This window comes from Myotis lucifugus, unplaced genomic scaffold (genome assembly GCF_000147115.1).
Source record: "Myotis lucifugus unplaced genomic scaffold, Myoluc2.0 scaffold_419, whole genome shotgun sequence".
NCBI classification, from domain to species: domain Eukaryota; kingdom Metazoa; phylum Chordata; class Mammalia; order Chiroptera; family Vespertilionidae; genus Myotis; species Myotis lucifugus.
In genome coordinates this window covers 256,378-276,550 of record NW_005871467.1, presented here as the reverse complement: position 1 = coordinate 276,550, position 20,173 = coordinate 256,378, and the positions used below count along the sequence as shown (strand labels likewise).

The window sequence follows — 20,173 nt, the reverse complement described above, 5'->3', positions numbered from 1 at the left end:
CATCTGCTGTTCAGTCAATGTGCATATTAGCCTTTTATTATTATTATATAGGATGTCCCTATTTCCCCCCTTTAGCCCCCTCTACCCAGCTCTTGCCCCCCCACTTCTCTCTGGCTATCACCATACTGTTGTCTGTGTCCATGAGTTGTGCATATATTTTCTTTGGCTAATCCCTTCTTTAAAATATATATTTTATTGATTTTTTACAGAGAGGAAGGGAGAGGGACAGAGAGTTAGAAACATGAATGAGAGAGAAACATTGATCAGCTGCCTTCTCCTACACACCCTCTACCAGGGATGTGCCTGCAACCAAGGTACATGCCCTTGACCGGAATCGAACCCAGGACCCTTCAGTCCCCAGGCCGACGCTCTATCCACTGAGCCAAACCAGTCAGGGCAGCTAATCCCTTCTTTAAATTCACTTCTTTAAATTTTTATTTTCAGATAAGTGCTTATAACTGCACTATTATATATTTTCTATTATATCATTTAGAATTAAGATATTTTTTAATTGAACCCTTGTACATTTTAGCACAATTTAATAAATTATGCTAGAAGCAATTAGATTTTTCATGTAATGCATACACATTTCAATTAATATTTTATTAATTTTTAATTTTTTAATATTTTAATTTGAAATAATCTCATACATGTAAAAAAAACTATAAAATACTACAGCATATTATATGTACCCTTCACCCAATTTCTTAGGTGTTAATAATTTAAACATAACCATTATACAACTAACAAAATTTGGAATATATTTTTCTTATAATCTCTTTAATGTTACTTAATCCATTCACTTTGTTTTTGTTAATCTTCACCCAAGGATATTTTTCCATTGAATTTTAGAGAGAGTGAAGGGAAAGGGAGAGACACATTGATTGGTTGCCTCCTGCACATGCTCTGATAGGACTGGGGATCAAGCCAGCAACTGAGGTACATGCCCTTGACTGGAATCGAACCTGGGACCCTTTAGTACAAGGGCAAATGCTCTATCCACTGAGAAAAACAGGCTGCAGCTTAATTAATTTACTTTTAATCTATATGTGTCTTTATATTTAAAGTGGCTTTTGTTTTTGATTCACCTTCAGAATCTGTCTTGGCTTCTGGGTCCCACCTGCCTTGCCGCCGGGGATATGATCGGGTCACGGGCGGCAAGGTGGGGCTGGCTTCTGGGGCTTCTGGGTCCCGCCTGCCTTGCCTACCTTGGATGGCGGCGTGCTGGCAGCTCACGCTGTCCCGCCCTGCCTTCAGTATGCAAATTAGCCGCCATCTTTGTTTGGCGGTTAATTTGCATATCGCACTGTTTAGCCCATGGGAAGCATAGCGAAGGTATGGTCAATTACCATGTTTGTCTATTATTAGATAGGATAATATGTTTGCATTGATGAAATATTTTTGGTGGACTTTACAGTTGTTTAAAAGAGTTTACCTGTCTTGTAAACTATTTATAGATGTATTGTGATCCTTTTCTTCCTGTTCAGGCTTCAACTCTGATGCCAGGCTCAAATTCTTAATCGATCCCACTGCCTAAATAAATATGCAAAATAGTCAACATAATATCTTCAATATACTTGTCTACAACAGATAAACACTTTTTTATACAAAGGCATATTACTGACTCCTTATACAGCATACCAGAAGATACTACAATTTATTTGCGGTTACTCAGCTCAGAGAAAGGCCTTCCCATGGGATAGAGGAGATTTATTGCACCGAGTCTCACCTTCTATGTAGTATGTCAGCACAATAAAGGAGCTCTCCTGGCCCCTAAATGCTCTTGCTGACTGTGACCACACAGGGATGGTCAACTGCAGACAGAAGCCTCGCATGCAGGAGCTGACCTCTGAAAACTAACACACTCTGCTCCTGCCCCACCTCTCACTGGCCATCGGGGCTGTGAGATACAGTCCATGCCCATTACTTAGGATTCTAAGTGAAAATTCAGTTCCCAAGGAAAGTATAAGACATTTAATGAGAGAAAGACAGATGAGAAATGAACTAGCTCATCTCAATGACGCCGAGGCATCTGTACAGATTAAACTCAACCTCTTATACCCTCAGTGGTAATGTGCACAGTCATTAATGATCAAAATGGTCTCTTTTTAAAAAACTGTTTGTACCCTCGGCGGAAATTTAAGTTCATTCTAATTCTCTGAAAAGCAATCTTCCTTGCATGACTTAAGTGGGACTTCTCAGCCGAAGGGGACTCTCAGGTCATTAAAAGCATCACTTAATTAATGAGAAGTGGAGTATTATACACTTGGTCTTCTTGATTGAGTTTACTTGCAAAATACATTATCCACATTAACACCTTTGCAGTTGATGGCCGATTATCTGAGTTTGCAGATGGCGCCTCCCTGTGGGCATCCCTTCCTCCATTCTCAGATGTGCTCGCGGTCCCCCTGGGAAGGAATCAAAATGGCAAATTGAAATAGAGGGAGAATCATGGAGCCTGAAAAGAGAATGCGTAATACTACTCAATGCTAGCTCATTTTGCAAGAGACTTTCTCTCATTTTTCCCCCTTCACAAGTCGCTACTCTTATGAAGCACTAACTTGTTTTTCGACGTGCCTCCCACGGGGGGCTGCAGTGTCGCGTGAATCTCGGAAGCACATTTCCGAAGTCTTTCTATCTTTTGTTCATAATCTTGGAGCACCCTCCTCACTTCCTGTTGACTCTTCTGGGACGTCAGCTCTTCACACAGCTCCCGCAGGACCGCCATGTGGTGATCAAGCTGGTGCAGGCTGCCTTCCTCAGAAAAGCAGGCCTAATTGAGGGAATAAAGCAGGAAATGTGTTCCAAATGAGTTTACATAATTAGCCCATGAGGATTAGACACTAACAGATGTGTGTGACTTTAACAACGCAATCTTTTGTAAGCCTGTCCACCATGTGCCTGGTGCGGTGATGGGCATGGAGAAACAAAGATGAGGCAGTCGGCCCTATGGGGATCTGCCGCAGTCCAGTAATGTGGAAACTATAACATGTCACCCCAAAATACGCCCCTTTGACATGAAAATTAAGAAGCAGTAAGCAACCCTGGCTGGTGTGGCTCAGTTGGTTGAGCACTGTCCTGTGCACTGAGAAAGGTCACTGGTTCGATTCCCGGTCAGGGCACCTGCCCAGATTGTGGGTTTGATCCCCTGCTGGGTGCATACGAGAGGCAACCAATTAGTCTTTGTCTCTGTCTCCCTCTCCCTTCCCCTTTATTGACTTTATTTAAAACCAATAAAAACATATTTAAAAACAAAAAAGAAGCAGTAAACACAGAAAAAGCTCCCCATTTTCTGCCTAAAGATGGGAGATAGTCTCCTTTTTGGAGATAAACATGTCTCAGCCCGGACCGGCACTAGAGGAATCTGCAAACAAACCTTGTTAAACGAACCTTTATCCTCCCTCCCAAGAGGTCTTGTGTTACCTCTTTACCATTTACCACCCCAGCCCAAACGCTTTTGCCTGGTCAATTCTTCACAAATGTATTGTTTTGTTCTCTTGAAGGTATCAAGGCTTCCTCCTCTGCTCACTTCTACAGGTCTTCAACCTCTTGTCAAGGCTCCCATGTGCATGTAAAAATTCAATAAAATGTGTGCCCCTTTCTCTTGTGAATCTTTGTCAGTTTAATTTTCAGACCCGGCCAGGGACCCCAAGGGGGCCGCGGGAAACGTTTTCCTCCCCCGCAGTAGTCACACAAAGAATGAGCATATAGTGCGACAAGTGAGAGGACAGACCCACTACCTGCCTTAGGAGTCACATGAGGGAACCACCCAAGCTTCATGCAGAAAGAACGAGGAGACCGGCAGGAAAAGGGGGAGAGGGGGCGTCCCCAGCAGGAGCAGCAGCCAAGGGAGAGAGGCTCCAGATGTTCTGAAAGGACAGCAGTCTAGTGTGTGGAGGGCACAGCACAGAAACAGAGAGGCTGAGGCATGTCCTGGGCCAGAAGGTGAAGGACTTGAACAGCCTCCTAAGGGGTCTGGAGATGTCCTGGGAGTAACGGTGAGCAGGTGACACAAGACCTGTGGTTCCCAGGGTTCACGCGGTGATGGGTATGGAAGATGATGCGACCCCTCATCATGCCGAGGAAATAAGCCAGGCAACGCCGATGGGAAGGATGGAAAAGCAGCTGTTTCGCAGAGTAACAGATGGGGCCTGGCAGCTGACTCCACCAAGGCTGCATGGGCAGGAAGGGGAAGGAGAGGGAGGAGATTCTGAGAGAGCAAAGCCCTCCCAAACCAGGGTACATCAGAGTAAGAAACGTCTCAGAGGAGCTATCACTGGTTCATGTTGGACATGCTGAAGGCGAGGTCTCTGACGAACACTGGTGATGTCTTGGTTAGAAACAGAACCTGGAGCTCAGGGAAAGGACTCAGTGGGAGGTAAGGATTCAGGCGCCATCACTGTAGGGGGGCAGCTAACACCCCCAAGTGCATGAAATTGCCCAGAGCAGGGGTGGGGAACCTTTTTTCTGCTGAGGGCCATTTGGATATTTATAGCATCATTCACAGGCCACATAAAATTATCAACTTAAAAATTGGCCTGCTATATTTGGTCAGACATTTAACTAACTCACCCTAATGCCTTGGCAGGGCCGGACCAAATGATTTCGAGGGCCTTATACAGCCCGCGGGCCGGACATTCCCCACCTCTGGCCTAGAACAATCATGAAGTTAGCCAAAAGCAGAGACTCTCCAAGCTAAAACATTAAGACAGCACAATAAAAAAGGGAAATGTGTGAAGGACACTAAAAAGAAGCCCTCCCTCAAAAAAAAAGACAAGAAGAAAAGTCAAGAGGGATTGCTGTTAAGAGAGCCACAGCAGGAGAAAGTTTTAAAAAGGTGAAAAGAGGGACCATACTGTCAAATACATGGACGCAATCAAAGAGGCTGGGGACCAAGAGGAGACCATGAGATTTGCCCCAGTTGGTTTACATCCTGGTTTCAGATCTTTCACTAAAGCTGGACTTTGAGGACACTGTGTCCCCACAAAAGCAACAGCGGGTACATCAGCAACAGTTTGTAACCAGACTCTCAAGGACAGGGGCCATTGAAACATGCAAGGGAAGTCATGAGCGATTATTAACTGAATGCTAAATTGTTCTCACTTCTAAAAAGCAAGAATCGCAGGCTCTAGCCAGAGCTTGAACTGCATAAGGGATAATCCCCAGGGAGTGAGGCAGATGAAGTCATTCTGAGAGGCGATTTAACCCCAGGCCAAGGACATACACAGCCCTGTAAGAAAAACCTCAAAATGAGGACAAAATGTAAATGGGAAACAGGTGGTTTACCGCATGTTCCTTCATGAGACCCTTGGTCCTTCCTCGGCGAATTAGTTTCTTTTCTTTATTTATTTGTTTTTCAAGTCTTGAAATAGTGTCACTAATTTTTCCTTTTTCAAGGTCTATTTTTAGTTGTTGAATATACAAAGACATTTCATGATGAAGAGACTGAAAACAAAGACACATATTAACGATGGGAAACAAATCTATTGAAAAGGTTTTTATAAAAAACATAATAAAAGATACTTTTATTAACAAAGGACAGAAAAAGAGCTTATGAAATTCTCATTCATCCTTGTATCTTTGAGGAGGACCCAAAAACATATATATATATTTTTTCCTTTCTATGAACTGAGAATGTGTTTTATTTGGGAAAGACGCTGGTAAGAGAATTAAAAAGGCATGCTGCAGACTGGGAGAAAATATTCATGACACACACATCAGAGCCTATGCAGAAACAACAGGATGCTATCATGTGCATCCTGAATGCGATTCTGGAACAGACCAAAAAGTATATTAGAAAAAAACTGTGGAAATAAAATTAAAATGCAGACTTAGTTATTAATAAGGTATCATATTAGTCCATTAATTGTGACAAAGGTACTATATTAATACAAGATGTGAATAACAGCGAAAAATGTGCCTGGGGTACACTGAAACTCATTGTACTATCCTCCTATATAATAAAAGACTAATATGCAAATCGACCAAATGGCGGAACGACTGGTCGCTATGATGTGCACTGACCACCAGAGGCAGATGCTCAATGCAGGAGCTGCCCCCTGGTAGTCAGTGCGCTCCCACAGGGGGAGTACCGCTCAACCAGAAGCCGGGCTCATGGCTGGCGAGTGCTCCCGCCTCTGCAGCAGCACTCAGGATGTCCAACTGCTGGCTTAGGTCAGACATCCCCGGAGGTTTCCTGGACTGTGAGAGGGCACAGGCTGGGCTGAGGGACACCCTCCCGAGTGCACGATTTTCGTGCACCGGGCCTCTAGTCTTTGTAATAATTCTGTAAATATAAAATTGTCCTAAAGTAAAGTTTACTTTAACATGTTTTAAGAATACCTTTAACAGTAGACATTCAATTATATTACTTTATTCTCCCCCTCTCTCCATACATTCATACATACATGCACACATATACAAAAACCATATTCAATACTAAATATCATTGATTAAACACAATCTCTGTGGTAGGTACTTTCCATAAATCCTCACAACAATCACGCCAAGTGGGTGGGGTTATTCCCATTTTATAGTGAAGCTCCTAGAAGTTGAGCAACTTCCCCGGGGTCATAGCTGCTGGATCCAGGTCTGTCTGCCACCAAAGCCAATACCTGTTTCACTGAAACGCTGGGTCTGTGTGTCAATATGTTGTCTCAGTCAGGATCCAACCAGGAAACACTAAATATTTAACTCGGAGGGAATTACATGCTGGGGATTGATTACACAAGAGATGAAAGCCAAAGAGGGGACAGGAAAGCCATCCAGAAATTAGCATCAGCAGAAAGCTGCCCCTGCCACCCGGCTGGAAGCCTCAGTGGGGTCCAGGCAGAAGGTCACCAAGCAGAGGCTGGCACCATGGAACCTACAGCCAGGGGGAGACAGCTACCAGAGACACTGGCAAGAAAGAGAGGACATGAAGGCCTTTGGACTCTGCTGCTTCCCCCCTACAATCTCCTTCTAATCTCAGTGCTGTCATTGGCTGAACACAGAGAGAAGCCAGCTACTACAGGATCCGAGACCACAGCCTGCAGGGATCAGCCCTCTGTGATTTTGGGTAAACAGGGGAGATCATCAAGAATGACTCTGGCCCTAACCGGTTTGGCTCAGTGGATAGAGCGTCAACCTGTGGACTCAAGGGTCCCAGGTTCGATTCCGGTCAACGGCATGTACCTTGGCAGCTGATCAATGTTTCTCTCTCATCGATGTTTCTAACTCTCTATTCCTCTCCCTTCCTCTCTGTAAAAAATCAATAAAACATATTAAAAAAAAAGGAAGAAAAAAAAAGAATGACTCTGAGCCTGGCTGGCAGAGCTCAGGGGATGGGCGTCGACCTATGAACCAGGAGGTCATGGTTCAGTTCTGAGTCAGGGCATATGCCTGGGTTGCAGGCTCGATCCCCAGTGTGTGGGGTGTACAGGAGGCAACTGATCAATGATTCTCTCTCATTGATGTTTCTCTCTCTCTCCCTCTCCCTTCCTCTCTGAAATCTATATCTATCTACATACACACACACACACACACACACACAAACACACAAACATATACATATATGAAGAATGACTCTGATGACACACAGATCAATGGTCAGATGCATTAGTATAAGCCCTGGATACATATGCACGTTCTTACCTCCCACTTGGCACAGACATCTCTACTCTTTTCTTCCAAAGACAGCTTTACATCCTCAGTGACATTATTTTTCAGTTCTTCAACAGCTTTCAAATACTTGGCCAGACTTTTAGTATTAAAAATTAATAGTGCTTCCTATTAAAAAAAAAAAGATGTAAGCAAGAACATGAAACCTCATCCCCGTGACAAGTCCTCAAAGCTAATTCTGATAGATATTTCCCAGGTAGAGCTAAGAAAAGGACTCTATGAAGACTATTTAAAGATTTAAGGGAGACTTCTCTTTGTAACTTGAGGTTTGATAGCCCATTTGCATCTCTTGAATTCTTTTGAAAAAAAATTGCAAAATATTTCTTATTTAAATGTAATTACAGCCTGGCCCGTGTGGCTCAGTTGGTTGGAGTGCCCTCCCACACACGAAGAAGTCACCGGTTAGATTCCCAGTCACGCACATGCCCAGATTGCAGACTGGATCCCTAGTAGGGGACAGGCAAGAGGCAGCCAACTAATCTTTTTCTCTCTCTCTCTCCCTCCCTCTTTCTTTCTCTCTCTTTATAAAAAAAATATTTTTATTGATTTCAGAGAGGAAGGGGAGGGGAGAAAGATCGAAACATCAATGAAAAGAATCATGGATCAGCTGCTGCCTGCATGCCCCCTACAGTGGATTGAGCCCACAACCTGGGCATGTGCCCTTGACCAGAATTGAACCCGGGACCCTTCAGTCCCCAGGCCAACACTCTATCCACTAAGTCAAACTGGCTAAGGCAATAAAAACATACTTTAAGTAAATAAATAAAGTAATTACACATTTGGCAGGTCTATAATAGTATATTGAATTTTTAAAATTCTTCATTTTAAGAGTCTCTGGGGAATGATGTATATAAAACTTGAAAAAATTTTAAAGGTACAATAACTTTGTGTACAATCACAGTGATGGAAACATCTTGATTTCAAATTAGATAGTTGGTTCAAAATAAATACCCTACATTTGATAGTTGAAAGGGTCCCACCTTGTATTTTGAAATCAGTCCACTCCGGCTCTCTCTTTGGCCAAGTAACTGCTCAGCCCTTGTAATGTATGATTCCAGTTCCTTCAGGGATTCCTCCACCTTCATCCTGGCACTCAGGTCTGGTGAGACATCAGTTGAGTTCTTCAACATTGCACCTAATTTGACCATGTTGATCTGTGAAGACAAAAAATTCTCAACACTTAGCCTGGCTTCTTAGAAAATTAACAAATTAATAAGTAATTTCTGCCGAAACCGGTTTGGCTCAGTGGATAGAGCGTCGGCCTGCGGACTGAAAGGTCCCAGGTTCGATTCCGGTCAAGGGCATGTACCTGGGTTGCGGGCACATCCCCAGTGGGAGATGTGCAGGAGGCAGCTGATCGATGTTTCTCTCCCATCGATGTTTCTAACTATCTCTCTCCCTTCCTCTCTGTAAAAAATCAATAAAATATATTTAAAAAAAAAAAAGTAATTTTTTTGTGTTGCCACTCCTATTTTCCTGCTAGACATAAAAGTATCTAACTTATTATGTAATATTTTCCAATATGCTCTAAATTATAAAGAAATTATAAAGTTTGGTTCAGTGGGTAGAGTGTCAGCCTGAGGACTGAAGGGTCCCAGGTTCGATTCTTGGTCAAGGGCACATATCTTGGTTGCAGGCTCAATCCTGGCCCTGGTCAGGGCATGTTCAGGAGGCAACCAATCAATGTGTCTCTCTCACATCAATGTTTCTCTGTCTGTCTCTTCCCCTCACTTCCACTCTCTCTAAAAATCAATGGAAAAATATACTTGGGTGAGGATTAACCAAAAAATATATATATTTATATATATATAATGCAAAAGTTATATTTTATAAAACATTTCCAAACTACAGGGCAATCCCCACCCCAACTTCCCCATCCTCCCATTGACCACTTGGTTTTAAAGACTAAATTTATGAATAAGGAACATTAAAGAGAGACCTGGACTTTCTCTTTAGCTTCTTGAATCTTTGCCTGAAGCCCAGCTGTGAGAACATGTTCGAGGGACTCCTGGCTTGAAATATTTTGTACATCCATTTGTAAAGTGTCTTCCATTCTAGACACAAGCTCCTCATACATAGAGCCTTTGGCAATAAGATGCTATTAAAACAAATTAAAGTGAGATCACAATAAACATTCTGATTACATATTAAACATTAACCTTAAATCTCACCAGAAATCATAAAAGGTTAATTATTAATGCAAAATGAGACAAATTTATATTCTAAAGCATGTTATTTTAAATTTTCACTTTTAAGTTTTATATTTATACAAATTCTGAGAAAATAGACTTTTATAGATTATTCTTTATATACTAAGCACTTCAATAAAATACTTTAAGTAATATAATGTCAACAGAGAGAAAAATAAGTTGAGAGAATAGTAATAAATCTTAAAATTAAGTTGCTCTAAGCCAAATCAGTCACAAGGGAATCCAATAAATGTTACTGGAGAAAGTGACTATTAGAAAATAATCTTTTTAGAACCATGCTTTACAGAACATATCAAAACTACTTTATAGCCCTGACCAGTTTGGCTCAGTGGCTCGAGCGTTGGCCTGCGGACTGAAGGGTCCTGGGTTCGATTCCAGTCAAGGACATGTACCTTTGTTGCGGGCACATCCCCAGTGGGGGGTGTGCAGGAGGCAGCTGGTCGATGCTTCTCTCTCATCGATGTTTCTAACAATCTATCTCTCTCCCTTCCTCTCTGTAAAAAATCAATAAAATATATATATTTTTAAAAACTACTTTACAATATATCTTGATCCAATAAAGATCTACTTAATTCCTTCTTACAGAATTATATTCTAGCATGTTTGTATGTTCACTGTTATTTTTTTAAATATTTTTAAATATTGAATTTCTCATTTCTCACTCATTTCTTTTACTTAAATAAATTCCAGATGCAGCAAATAAATATGTAAATAAAATTAGAAAAGCACTGGCAGATATCACAGGTAACTTTATGTAATATTTTCAAAGCAATAAAAAGTATCATTCTTATGCACAACGAAAACACAAAATGCTATATATACACCATTTCAGAAATGTGGATTTGAAAGAATCACATAAGTATTCCTTTATTCCGGGAACTTTCCATCTTGTTGCAATTTATGACATGCTCCATAGATTTTTATAGCTGAGCTTGGAACTCAGTAAAAACCACAATTGTCACTTCATCCCCAGAAGAACTGAGTGATATTAGAACGCAATCTTGCCTCATTGCTTTTCAATGAGTCGACTGCCTGAGAATGAAGACAGAACGGAGTTTTAACAACATCCGTCACCCTCCCTGTGTCAAGAAGGGAAAGTGGCTTAATCGGTGAATGAGCTTTCAAAGCACAGACTGTCATAATCTCTCATAGTCACACGGCACTGAGCTATGTGAGACTGAACTCACTTATCTCCTCATCGCCCTCTCATACCAGAAAATATTTTAATCTCCATCATGTAGCTGGGAAAATTAATTCAAGAACTTAGACTCACAGAAGGTATTATTAATGGTCTTCCAGTCTATCCTCTGTCTTCAAGCAAAATCACAGCCAATGATTCAGGAATGAGAATCCATGCTATTTAAAAAACTCCCAACTAAGAAAATTCAGTCATATTACTCTTACTCTCAAACTTGTTCGTTATCTTAATACTTCGGTCTACAACCATGAAAGCTGTCCTTTTAATGCTTTTACCCTCATACCTGCAAAGACTCTTCCATTGAAGTATCTACATCATCTTTATGTCTCAGAAGATCCAAAACGGATTTGGTTTCTGCCTCCCAGATTTCTACTTCTCCAGTGAGTTTTTCGACCTCTTCAGCCACTTTTAGTTGCCCTGTGAATTCTTCTTTTTCTTTTTCATGTTCTTCCCCGGCCTACAACATTCAAAATTATCACTAAAAAAGTCAATGTTTACATCATAAAATAATTTTCAATTTTAAAAATTTATCTCTTTTTTCCCCCAAAGGGTGCTAATTCAGCATATATTAATGACTTAAAACTTAGTTTTGGACAATAATAACATTTTATGATAGTACATATCACTTTAAATATTAAAAGATTTATTCACATATATTTTCTTTTTTTAATTTTTGACTTACTGATGAGAGAGAGAGAGAGAGATATGAAGAAGGAGAGAGAGAAACATCGATCTGTTGTTCCACTTATTGATGCATTCATTGGTTGATTATTGTAAGTGCCCTGACCGAGAGTGAACCCACAACCTTGGCATATCAGAATGATGCTGTGAGCAACTGAGCTCCATGGCCAGGGCCACATGTATTTTCCTAATGATAATATAATTCCTGTCAGCTAATTACTATAGTCTCCATTTCACATATAAGAAGATAAAAATCTTAGAAAATTAGGGTACTGATTCTATAAAAACATTTCTAAACCTCGTATACAATTTAATTAAATACGGTTGTTAGTAATAGTAGTTTCAAAACATCCTCAAGAAGAGACATAATCAAATTTCAACAAAATTTAGACTTTTCCCATGAATAATCCCTCAATATCCTATGGGCTGATGTTACAGCTTTATATGACATATTCATTCTTAAAGCTGTTCTTTTTACCAGATCATATTTTAAATGTATTAGAAGGATATACTATTTTATATTCTTCTATTCTAAAAGCATCTTGCACAAATTCAAATCTTTCAAGATTTTATCTGATTAGTCTTCTAAGCAGTCCATCATGGCCGCTGGCCAAAGCCAGTTCAATATTACATTCTTAAGTAAAACTGTGTAAGTCATTATTCTGAAGAAGGCACATTTCCAAAAACACAGGTATGATACCCGTGTATGATTTTTATGTTTTGTTCCTTTATAGATAAGACGTTCTTATCTATAAGCATCCTCTTAATTATCCAACAAAGCAACAAATAAAGACCACAGGTCTCCCCATTTTAAGGAAAGGAAGCAAGACACAGGCTGGGGGCTACCTAAAGCTGGACCATGTCTAAGCACCGGTCAGAAGCAAAGGGAGAACATCCCAGCTCCCTTTCCACACTGAGCAGTCTGGCCGCTCTGCGTGTCGGGGAAGCTCCTCCTCCTGAGACACAGCACTGACTCTGAGGAAGACTTCATGAAAGGAACCACTTACGCATTTTACTGGAACATGATTACATTTTAAATATTATCGAATAATCACACCACTGTTTCAACAATATGGGTTTTTCCAGAGAAAAACAGCGCAGTTGAATTATCCCTGTATACAAATGTGACAAAGTATGACTACTTCACCTTTATATTCTGGTGGTGATTTTCAGGAAGTGCTAACGGAGTATCTGTTGGAGAGTCAACAGTTGGTTTTTCTTCTTTAGATGGCTGCATATTTTCAGAATTACCAAGAACGGGCTGTTCCTGCTTTTTTATAAGTGGCAGTTTCATTTCCTAGAAGAAATTAATGTCATAAAACTTAATGCTCATATTTTTATGCTAAGGTATATTATTACCAACAATAAATGGACATAATATATTCAATATATTTTAAAATAGGAGCATTTCCGATAAAACACCTCAGTCTCAAATTGTTAAGAATAAGAAAAAAAATAATTTAATAATTTAAACTCAAAATTATGTAAGGTTTGCTTTTATTAAGCGCTATACCAAATAAAAGATAAATAAAGCTCAGTGTATGTTCTCAAGAGTTTGAAATCTAGTAGGCAAAAAAACTTAACATTATTCTTTAATGGTAAATGAAATTCACTGGAGAGTTGTATGTTATATGTCCACACAAAAACTTGCACATGAATGTTCACAGCAACATTACTCATAATAGTCAAAAGGGTGGAAAGAAGCCAAATCAACCAATCAATGAATAAATAAAATGTGGTCTAGCCATACCATAGACTATTATTACTTATCAATAAAGAGGAATAAAGAACTAATATATGCTACAACATGGATGAATCTTGAAAACATTACACTAAGTAAAAAAAAAAAAAAAGAAACAAAAGACCACATATCATATGATCCCACTTGTGTGAAATATCCAAAATAGGCTACTCTGTGCAGACATAAAGTGATTTCTCACTTGCCTAAGGCTGAGGAGGGTGGGAGAAAGTGGAGAGTGACTGCTAACGGGTACAGAGTTTCTTTATGAGGTGATGAAATTGTCCTGATTATGGTGATGGCAGCACAGCTCTGACTATAGTAAAAACCACTATTATACACATGAATGGGTTGTATGGTATGCGACTTTTATCTCAATGTAGCTGTTACCAAAAAACCCCCACAAAAACCCAATACTTACGAGCTGAGTTTTTGTAACAAACTTTCTCCATCTTTTATTCAGCCTTCTCAGTTCTTTAGAAATAGATGATCCAAATTCATCATTGCTGACTTGAATTAAGAAATTTCCCACTTCGTTTAAAGTGGTGTGTTCAAGATTCCACTGGGATAGTGTCTCAGAAGGAACCTACATAAAACATAAGCAACATGACATTTTAACGACAAAATACTTGTCTTTCTATGATCTGTAAACAGATCTTTACCCAGGCTGACTGCCAGCAAACGTGAGGCTTTTGCAGAGATTCAGACCCTCCCTTTAGCGGATGCTCCCGTCCGTACTGATCTAGCTCTTCATCCCTGAGCACTAACGGGCAGGCGGCAGCTGTCTAACACCACTCCCGGTCCTGGACTCTTAGGAAGCATCTGATCTCCCCCCTTTCTAAGTGGCTGGTGAGCTGAGAGCAAAGGTTCTCAAACTTTTTCAGGGGTGGCACTTAATGTCTCAGTAATATTTTCATGGACTCAGAAAAATCATCTAAAAGCTCTCGTTTTTAAGTGGTCAGGTCCAAAAAACTTAGTAGTAATTTGCATAGTGTAACAGACAAGTCTTGTTGTATCTCCCTCAAAATTTAAATTACCTTTAAACTTGAAAAATTTCCCTTTAATTTAAAGAGTTCTCTTTGGCCGCTCAGGGCACCTTAGCACAGAGTGTGGGAACTGCAAGACTTAAAGTGTTATTTTTCTCAGAGTTATGGGAATCTTAATAAAAGAACTTTAAAAACACAACTGTTGAAAGGCAAAGATATGCTTTTCTAATCTCAATATAGGTGGCAGGGAGAAGTAACGTCTCACTAATTCCTCAAATACTGTTTTTGTGCTCACACACACACAAATTTTACTTTCATGTAAACAGCCTCTTTTCTGTTTGAGTAATTTTAGTTTCTACCTGGAAAATGTTTAGTCTGAGAGGCTAGCTATATCCATTTGCAACAGAAGAAAAAAAATGCTACTTCAGAGAGGAATCATAAAACTAACTGTTACATCAATAGCAAATGAAACAATAATGAATTACACTAAAATTTCTTCCATACCGCTCCACAGAAGTCTAAAATATTTTGATTTCCCTCCTCTAGAAACTCAGAAAGGGTTTAGAGCTCAAAAGAATTGAATGGAGGGACTAAAGGAATTGAGCAAAAAAGAAAAAGGAAAAAACTCATGGACATGGACAACGGTGTGGTGATTGCTAGGGGGAAGCGGAGGAGGGTATGGGAGACTTGACTTGGTGAACACACAATGCAGCGTACAGATGACGTGCTGTGTAATTGTGCACCTGAAACCTGTTTAATTTTGTGAACCAGTGACTCCCCAATAAATATAATAAAAAGGAAATAAAAAGTACTGAATTGAAAAATTAAACTTCTTTTTCAGTCATTAAACCAATATTTATCATGCCTTCTATTTGCCACGCCCTGTACTATATATGTATTTGAATATATTCTTATTTTTCATGTGTTCTATTTCACACTATTTTGTTTCAAGTGAAAAATTAAACTTTTTAAAGCATCAATTTATTTTAAATATGTCTCTATGCTATCCACTACTCTAAGTCTTTTATTTTCTTTAAAAAGAAAAAAAGTAGTGATCAATCTTCCAAAAGCTATACTGTGTATGTAACTTATACCTCAATAAAGCTGTGTGTTTGTGTGTGTGTGTGTGTGTGTAAAACCTATACTGAGGAGAAAACTTCTTTGGCAGTTTCGTTAGGAAGAAACTGAACTCTTTCCGAACCATGGAGAATTTTCCAACAGTTGAGCTTATTCTTCCCTGGCACCTAGTTTTTGGACTGAAAATGAGGGTCTCCAAACAATACAAAAAAGTACAATTGAGCAGATGCCATTGGACTGCAAATACCTCTGTAATTTGTTCCTTCTTTGTCTCCTCAAAACAAGCCTTTAGGAAGCAGAGCTTTTCCGTGTAAGTAGTCCAGCATGCCAGAACATTCTGCAGAGTGGACTTCACATTATCTATATTTTTTCTGCACATAGAAATATTATGTTCCATCATCATATATTGTTCACTAACATTCTGATATTCTCCACCTATAATGTTAACAAAACAAAAAGTAATTTTAGAGAACAGTTTTTTATTAATAAAATACTGTTAAGAAAAACATGTGCATATTAACAGTGGCAAAAAAAAAGTATGTCCTCTGACAATATTAAAAGTAAATGCAAGAATTTTCCAAAGAAAACATGCATGTAAAACATTAAGGTAGACCTGGCCAGGTGACTCGGTTGGAGTTTCATCCCTTACACCAAAGGTTTCAGGTTCAATTCCCAGTCAGGACACATACCCAGGTTGTGGGTTCGCTCCTGGGTCAGGGGCATGCACAAGAGGCAACTGATCAATGTTTCTCTTCTCTCTCCCTTCCGCTCTAAAAATCAATTAATAAAAAAATAAAACATCTACACATATAAAAGCCTAAGCGACCAGCCGATAGGCCGACCGTTCGACCGGCCAATCAGTAGCTATGACACGCACTGACTACCAAGGGGCAGATGCTCAACGCAGAAGCTGCTGAGCTGCGGTGACTCGGCAGCTGCGGTTCTTGGGTGACACACCCGGAACCAGAGAAGAGGGAGCCCGATTCCAGGGTGTCACGCAAGAACCACCCTCTCGCAATCCAGGACCCCTCAGGGGATGTCAGACAGCAGGTTTCGGCCCAATCCCCACAGGCCAGGCCAGGCCAGGCCAAGGGACCCCACCAGTGCACGAATTCGTGCACCAGGCCTTTAGTTAAGGTATAAAGTAAGTTAAAGAGATAAAATGCTATTTTTAAGTGACTATTCCATCAAAAAGTAACTGTATAACTTTACCCAAATTCTTATGAATTTCTTCACATTTCTGAAAAGAAGATTCAAGTTGAGCTAGGAAGTCTTTTTCTTCAATAAATTTCTGGGGAAAGGGAGATGGAAAAAAACATATTGACAGTTTACACTTTTTTAAATGTGCAAAGAAATCCAGACATAAACATATAAACATTGATGAAACACTTAGGCACCAAAATTTCTTTAAGGCTTTAAACTACATATTTGGGTAGGAAAAGAAGAAGAGCAGTTCACGAAGAGAGAAAGTTAAGTTCTAGGAACCGTAAGTATGAGTATGAACCTTATGTTGGTATGAAACCTAAAAAGTTCATCTTAATGTGATAATATGGTTCCACAATGGTTTCCTCTGGTGGGAAAAGGCACGTGAAGTATTTATAGCAATCTCAAAACCCCCTACCTGACATATTTACTAATATTGCAGAATCTGTATCAGTTTCTCTTATTTCATGTACCAGTATTTTTTAATACTGAATAATTTTATTAGATAAATTTACAGTATGTTATAAAAAGATATATCCATCTTGCAAAAACATTTGAGAAATTACAATTAACTAAATTATTATGTGTCCTATACAAGCAAAGTATGCTATGAAAAAATGCAATTAATCAATAACAGTAGAGCCTTGACTTACGAGTGTCCCGACTAACAAGTTTTTCAAGATACGAACCGTCTCTCAGCCGATTTTTTGCTTTGAGTTGCGAGCTAAAGTTCGGGTTACGAGCCAGCTTCAGATACCCCACCGCTAGTTGGCGCAGCGAATGTCACAGTGAACGCCACATCAGCCCAGCATCACGTGTCTCACTCGTTCACTTTTTGATTTGACATACGAGTAATCTGAGTTACGAGCTCCATCACGGAACGAATTAAACTTGTAAGTCAAGGCCCCACTGAACTGATATTTTTGTATACTTATCATGTATTGATTGTATGCTTACTTAAATGGAAAAATAATCAAAGAAAGAAATGAAATAAAATATTCAAAGTCTAGTCTAATTTAGAATGATTCTTTCTATTTGAGAATGTACAGTGTTTAAATCATATTTGTAAATATATCTCTCTTCGTGTTTTTCAGTTTTTGTACTTAAAATTTACAATCGTGGATTATTCTTTTTGCCCCTCATTCCAAAAAGAGGGAAACAGCAGGTATGATGACAAGGACTAACTGTAGAAATGACATTCCTAGGATGCTTTAGTTTTAATTTACTAATAACCACACTTATATTTAAGTCCTTTGCTATATTTTTTCCTATAAATTTCAAGAGCTAAACTCTCTCCCTACAAAAAGCCTCAATGCAAAATGTGCTGTTTTTCCCACCCGGAAAACTGAAAGGCTAAATTGAGCAAAACAGAAAAATAAAAAAGAAAGAACTTAAAAAAAAATAGCTGATAAGCTAAGATTAAAATGTTCTAAGAAAAAATTTAATTTTTGGACAAAACCATTTATCTGGGTGGGGCAAAAGATATCCAGTAAGTGAAAATAGAAATTTTTAATGGAAATAACACTGAAACTTTCTCTAACTATTGTGTTAACAGGTTAATTCAAGCTCCCCTGTTGTAGTAAATAATACTGTTTTTCTTTCTTACTCTTTCCTGATGCCTGTAATTCTTTTCTCCAGGCAACATTTAAGCTAATGGAAGTTACCAAAAAACCCATCTGGAAACCTGAAAAGATAAAGGGAAATTGTACCAAAGAAAAACACAAACCCAGCACCCAGATATGGAGAACAGTTTCTAAGGCATGAAATAAAAAGCTTACATGCCAGTCTTCCAGCAGCAGTTCCACCGATTCTTTGCTCCCATACTTGATGTTCCAAGCCTTCAATTTTGATTTCACTTCATCTAGCAAACCAAGGACTGAGCACTTATAGTAATGAAATTCTAGAAGTGGGGTGAATTTTTTCCCCGAAATATTGTTGATTCTGAAAAATAGTGCCGGTTTTAGAACTTAACTTAATATTATGGGCCAAATGTCAGACATGTGGCATTTTAAAAACATTGGGGCTGTAACTTACTTCTTTTAAACACATGGTACTCAGATGTATCCTCAAATCTTTTTTAAAACAAAGTAAAACGAACATTGTGGCTAGACATATAGTAATTATTTCTAAGGTGAAAACATGTAATGGAACATTTTCTCAAAAAATTATAACCCTGTTGAGAAATTCTATAATAAAACATCAATACCCAGAATATTTTACTAAATTTGAAAACTTCTGCATAACTTAATGCAACTACTATAACTTCAACATTGACATATTAAAAATAGCTTTCATTATTAAGGCAAATACCTTCTTATTATCATTCTAATAAGTTGCTTATAAATAATGAGAGAAGAGCCCAGCCCATGGCTCAGTGGCTGAGTATGGCCCTATGAACCAGGAAGTCCTGGTTCGATTTCAATTCCCGGTCAGTGCACATGCCCGGGTTGCGGGCTTGATCCCAGTGTGGGGCGTGCAGGAGGCAGCCAATCTCTCATCACTGATGTTTCTCTCTCTCTCTCTCTCTCTCTCTTCCTCTCTGAAATCAATTAAATTAATTAAAAATAAATAATAACGAGAAAAGAGAAGGTGATGCGGACCACCATCAATTATATAATCTTTGTATTAGTAGGACCCGAGTTTATCGAGCGCTCTCATGGACCTCTCTTATTTCACTCCATAGCCTTGTGAGGCAGGAACACGGTGCCCATCATTAACCTATATTTACAAATGAGCACACGTGCTCAGAAAGGCAGAGGAACTTGGCCAAAACCAAGATACAGAGCTCAGTTTCTGACTGCAGCGCAGAACTTTTCTACCACCACATCCTACCATCCAATAGAAAGTATGTTAGCCTGATCGTGTGTTACTATTCCGTCAAACAGCAAGGTACAGTTATCAAGATGTAAAGAATACTTGTCAGAAATTATCTAAAAATCTTTTCTGGTCCCTATTGCACAATTTAGTGCTCAAACATGAATGGTTTCAGCAGCTGTGAGGTGTTACAAACCGTCTTTTCATTTCCTCCAATTTGTAAGCTGGTACCAACGGCAACTGTTTTTCATCTCTATTTTCAAATGCCAGGAGTGTGTTCGAGTGACAGTCACATTTGTCCATCAGACGCTGCAAAGACATTTGGCATGACAGGACGAGGTTTACTGTCAAACATTGTAATTGAGGGCTTGTTCATCTCATCTGCTCTCTGCATGCATTCCATCTTTTTTTTAAAATTATAAGTGTTTTCTTTTTAACTAAGATTTTTCTGAATAAATATTTTCATCATAAATGTCTTAAACTAGATCAGTTTTACAGAAAGGCAGACTGCAGTTTCTTTGGCGAAAGCATTATTAAAGTCTTTTGTTTTGGGGTGTATTTCCCATCCCTTGCTGCAATGCTATTTATTTCATATACCAAATTCTTC

The 20,173-nt window shown here is 39.2% G+C and overlaps 1 protein-coding gene across 1 annotated transcript in view; it reads right to left on the bottom strand.

Moving 5' to 3' along the window:
• Nucleotides 1-20,173, bottom strand: part of SYNE2 (spectrin repeat containing nuclear envelope protein 2) — a 254,062-nt gene that overhangs the window by 186,658 nt on the left and 47,231 nt on the right. Inside the window, 14 exon segments of the mRNA XM_023743920.1 lie at nucleotides 1,436-1,533; nucleotides 2,318-2,408; nucleotides 2,562-2,773; nucleotides 5,287-5,445; nucleotides 7,633-7,767; nucleotides 8,640-8,813; nucleotides 9,599-9,757; nucleotides 11,351-11,524; nucleotides 12,896-13,045; nucleotides 13,908-14,072; nucleotides 15,797-15,984; nucleotides 16,762-16,840; nucleotides 18,531-18,693; nucleotides 19,763-19,875. Of these exon segments, the coding sequence (XP_023599688.1) occupies nucleotides 1,436-1,533; nucleotides 2,318-2,408; nucleotides 2,562-2,773; nucleotides 5,287-5,445; nucleotides 7,633-7,767; nucleotides 8,640-8,813; nucleotides 9,599-9,757; nucleotides 11,351-11,524; nucleotides 12,896-13,045; nucleotides 13,908-14,072; nucleotides 15,797-15,984; nucleotides 16,762-16,840; nucleotides 18,531-18,693; nucleotides 19,763-19,875 (2,060 nt within the window).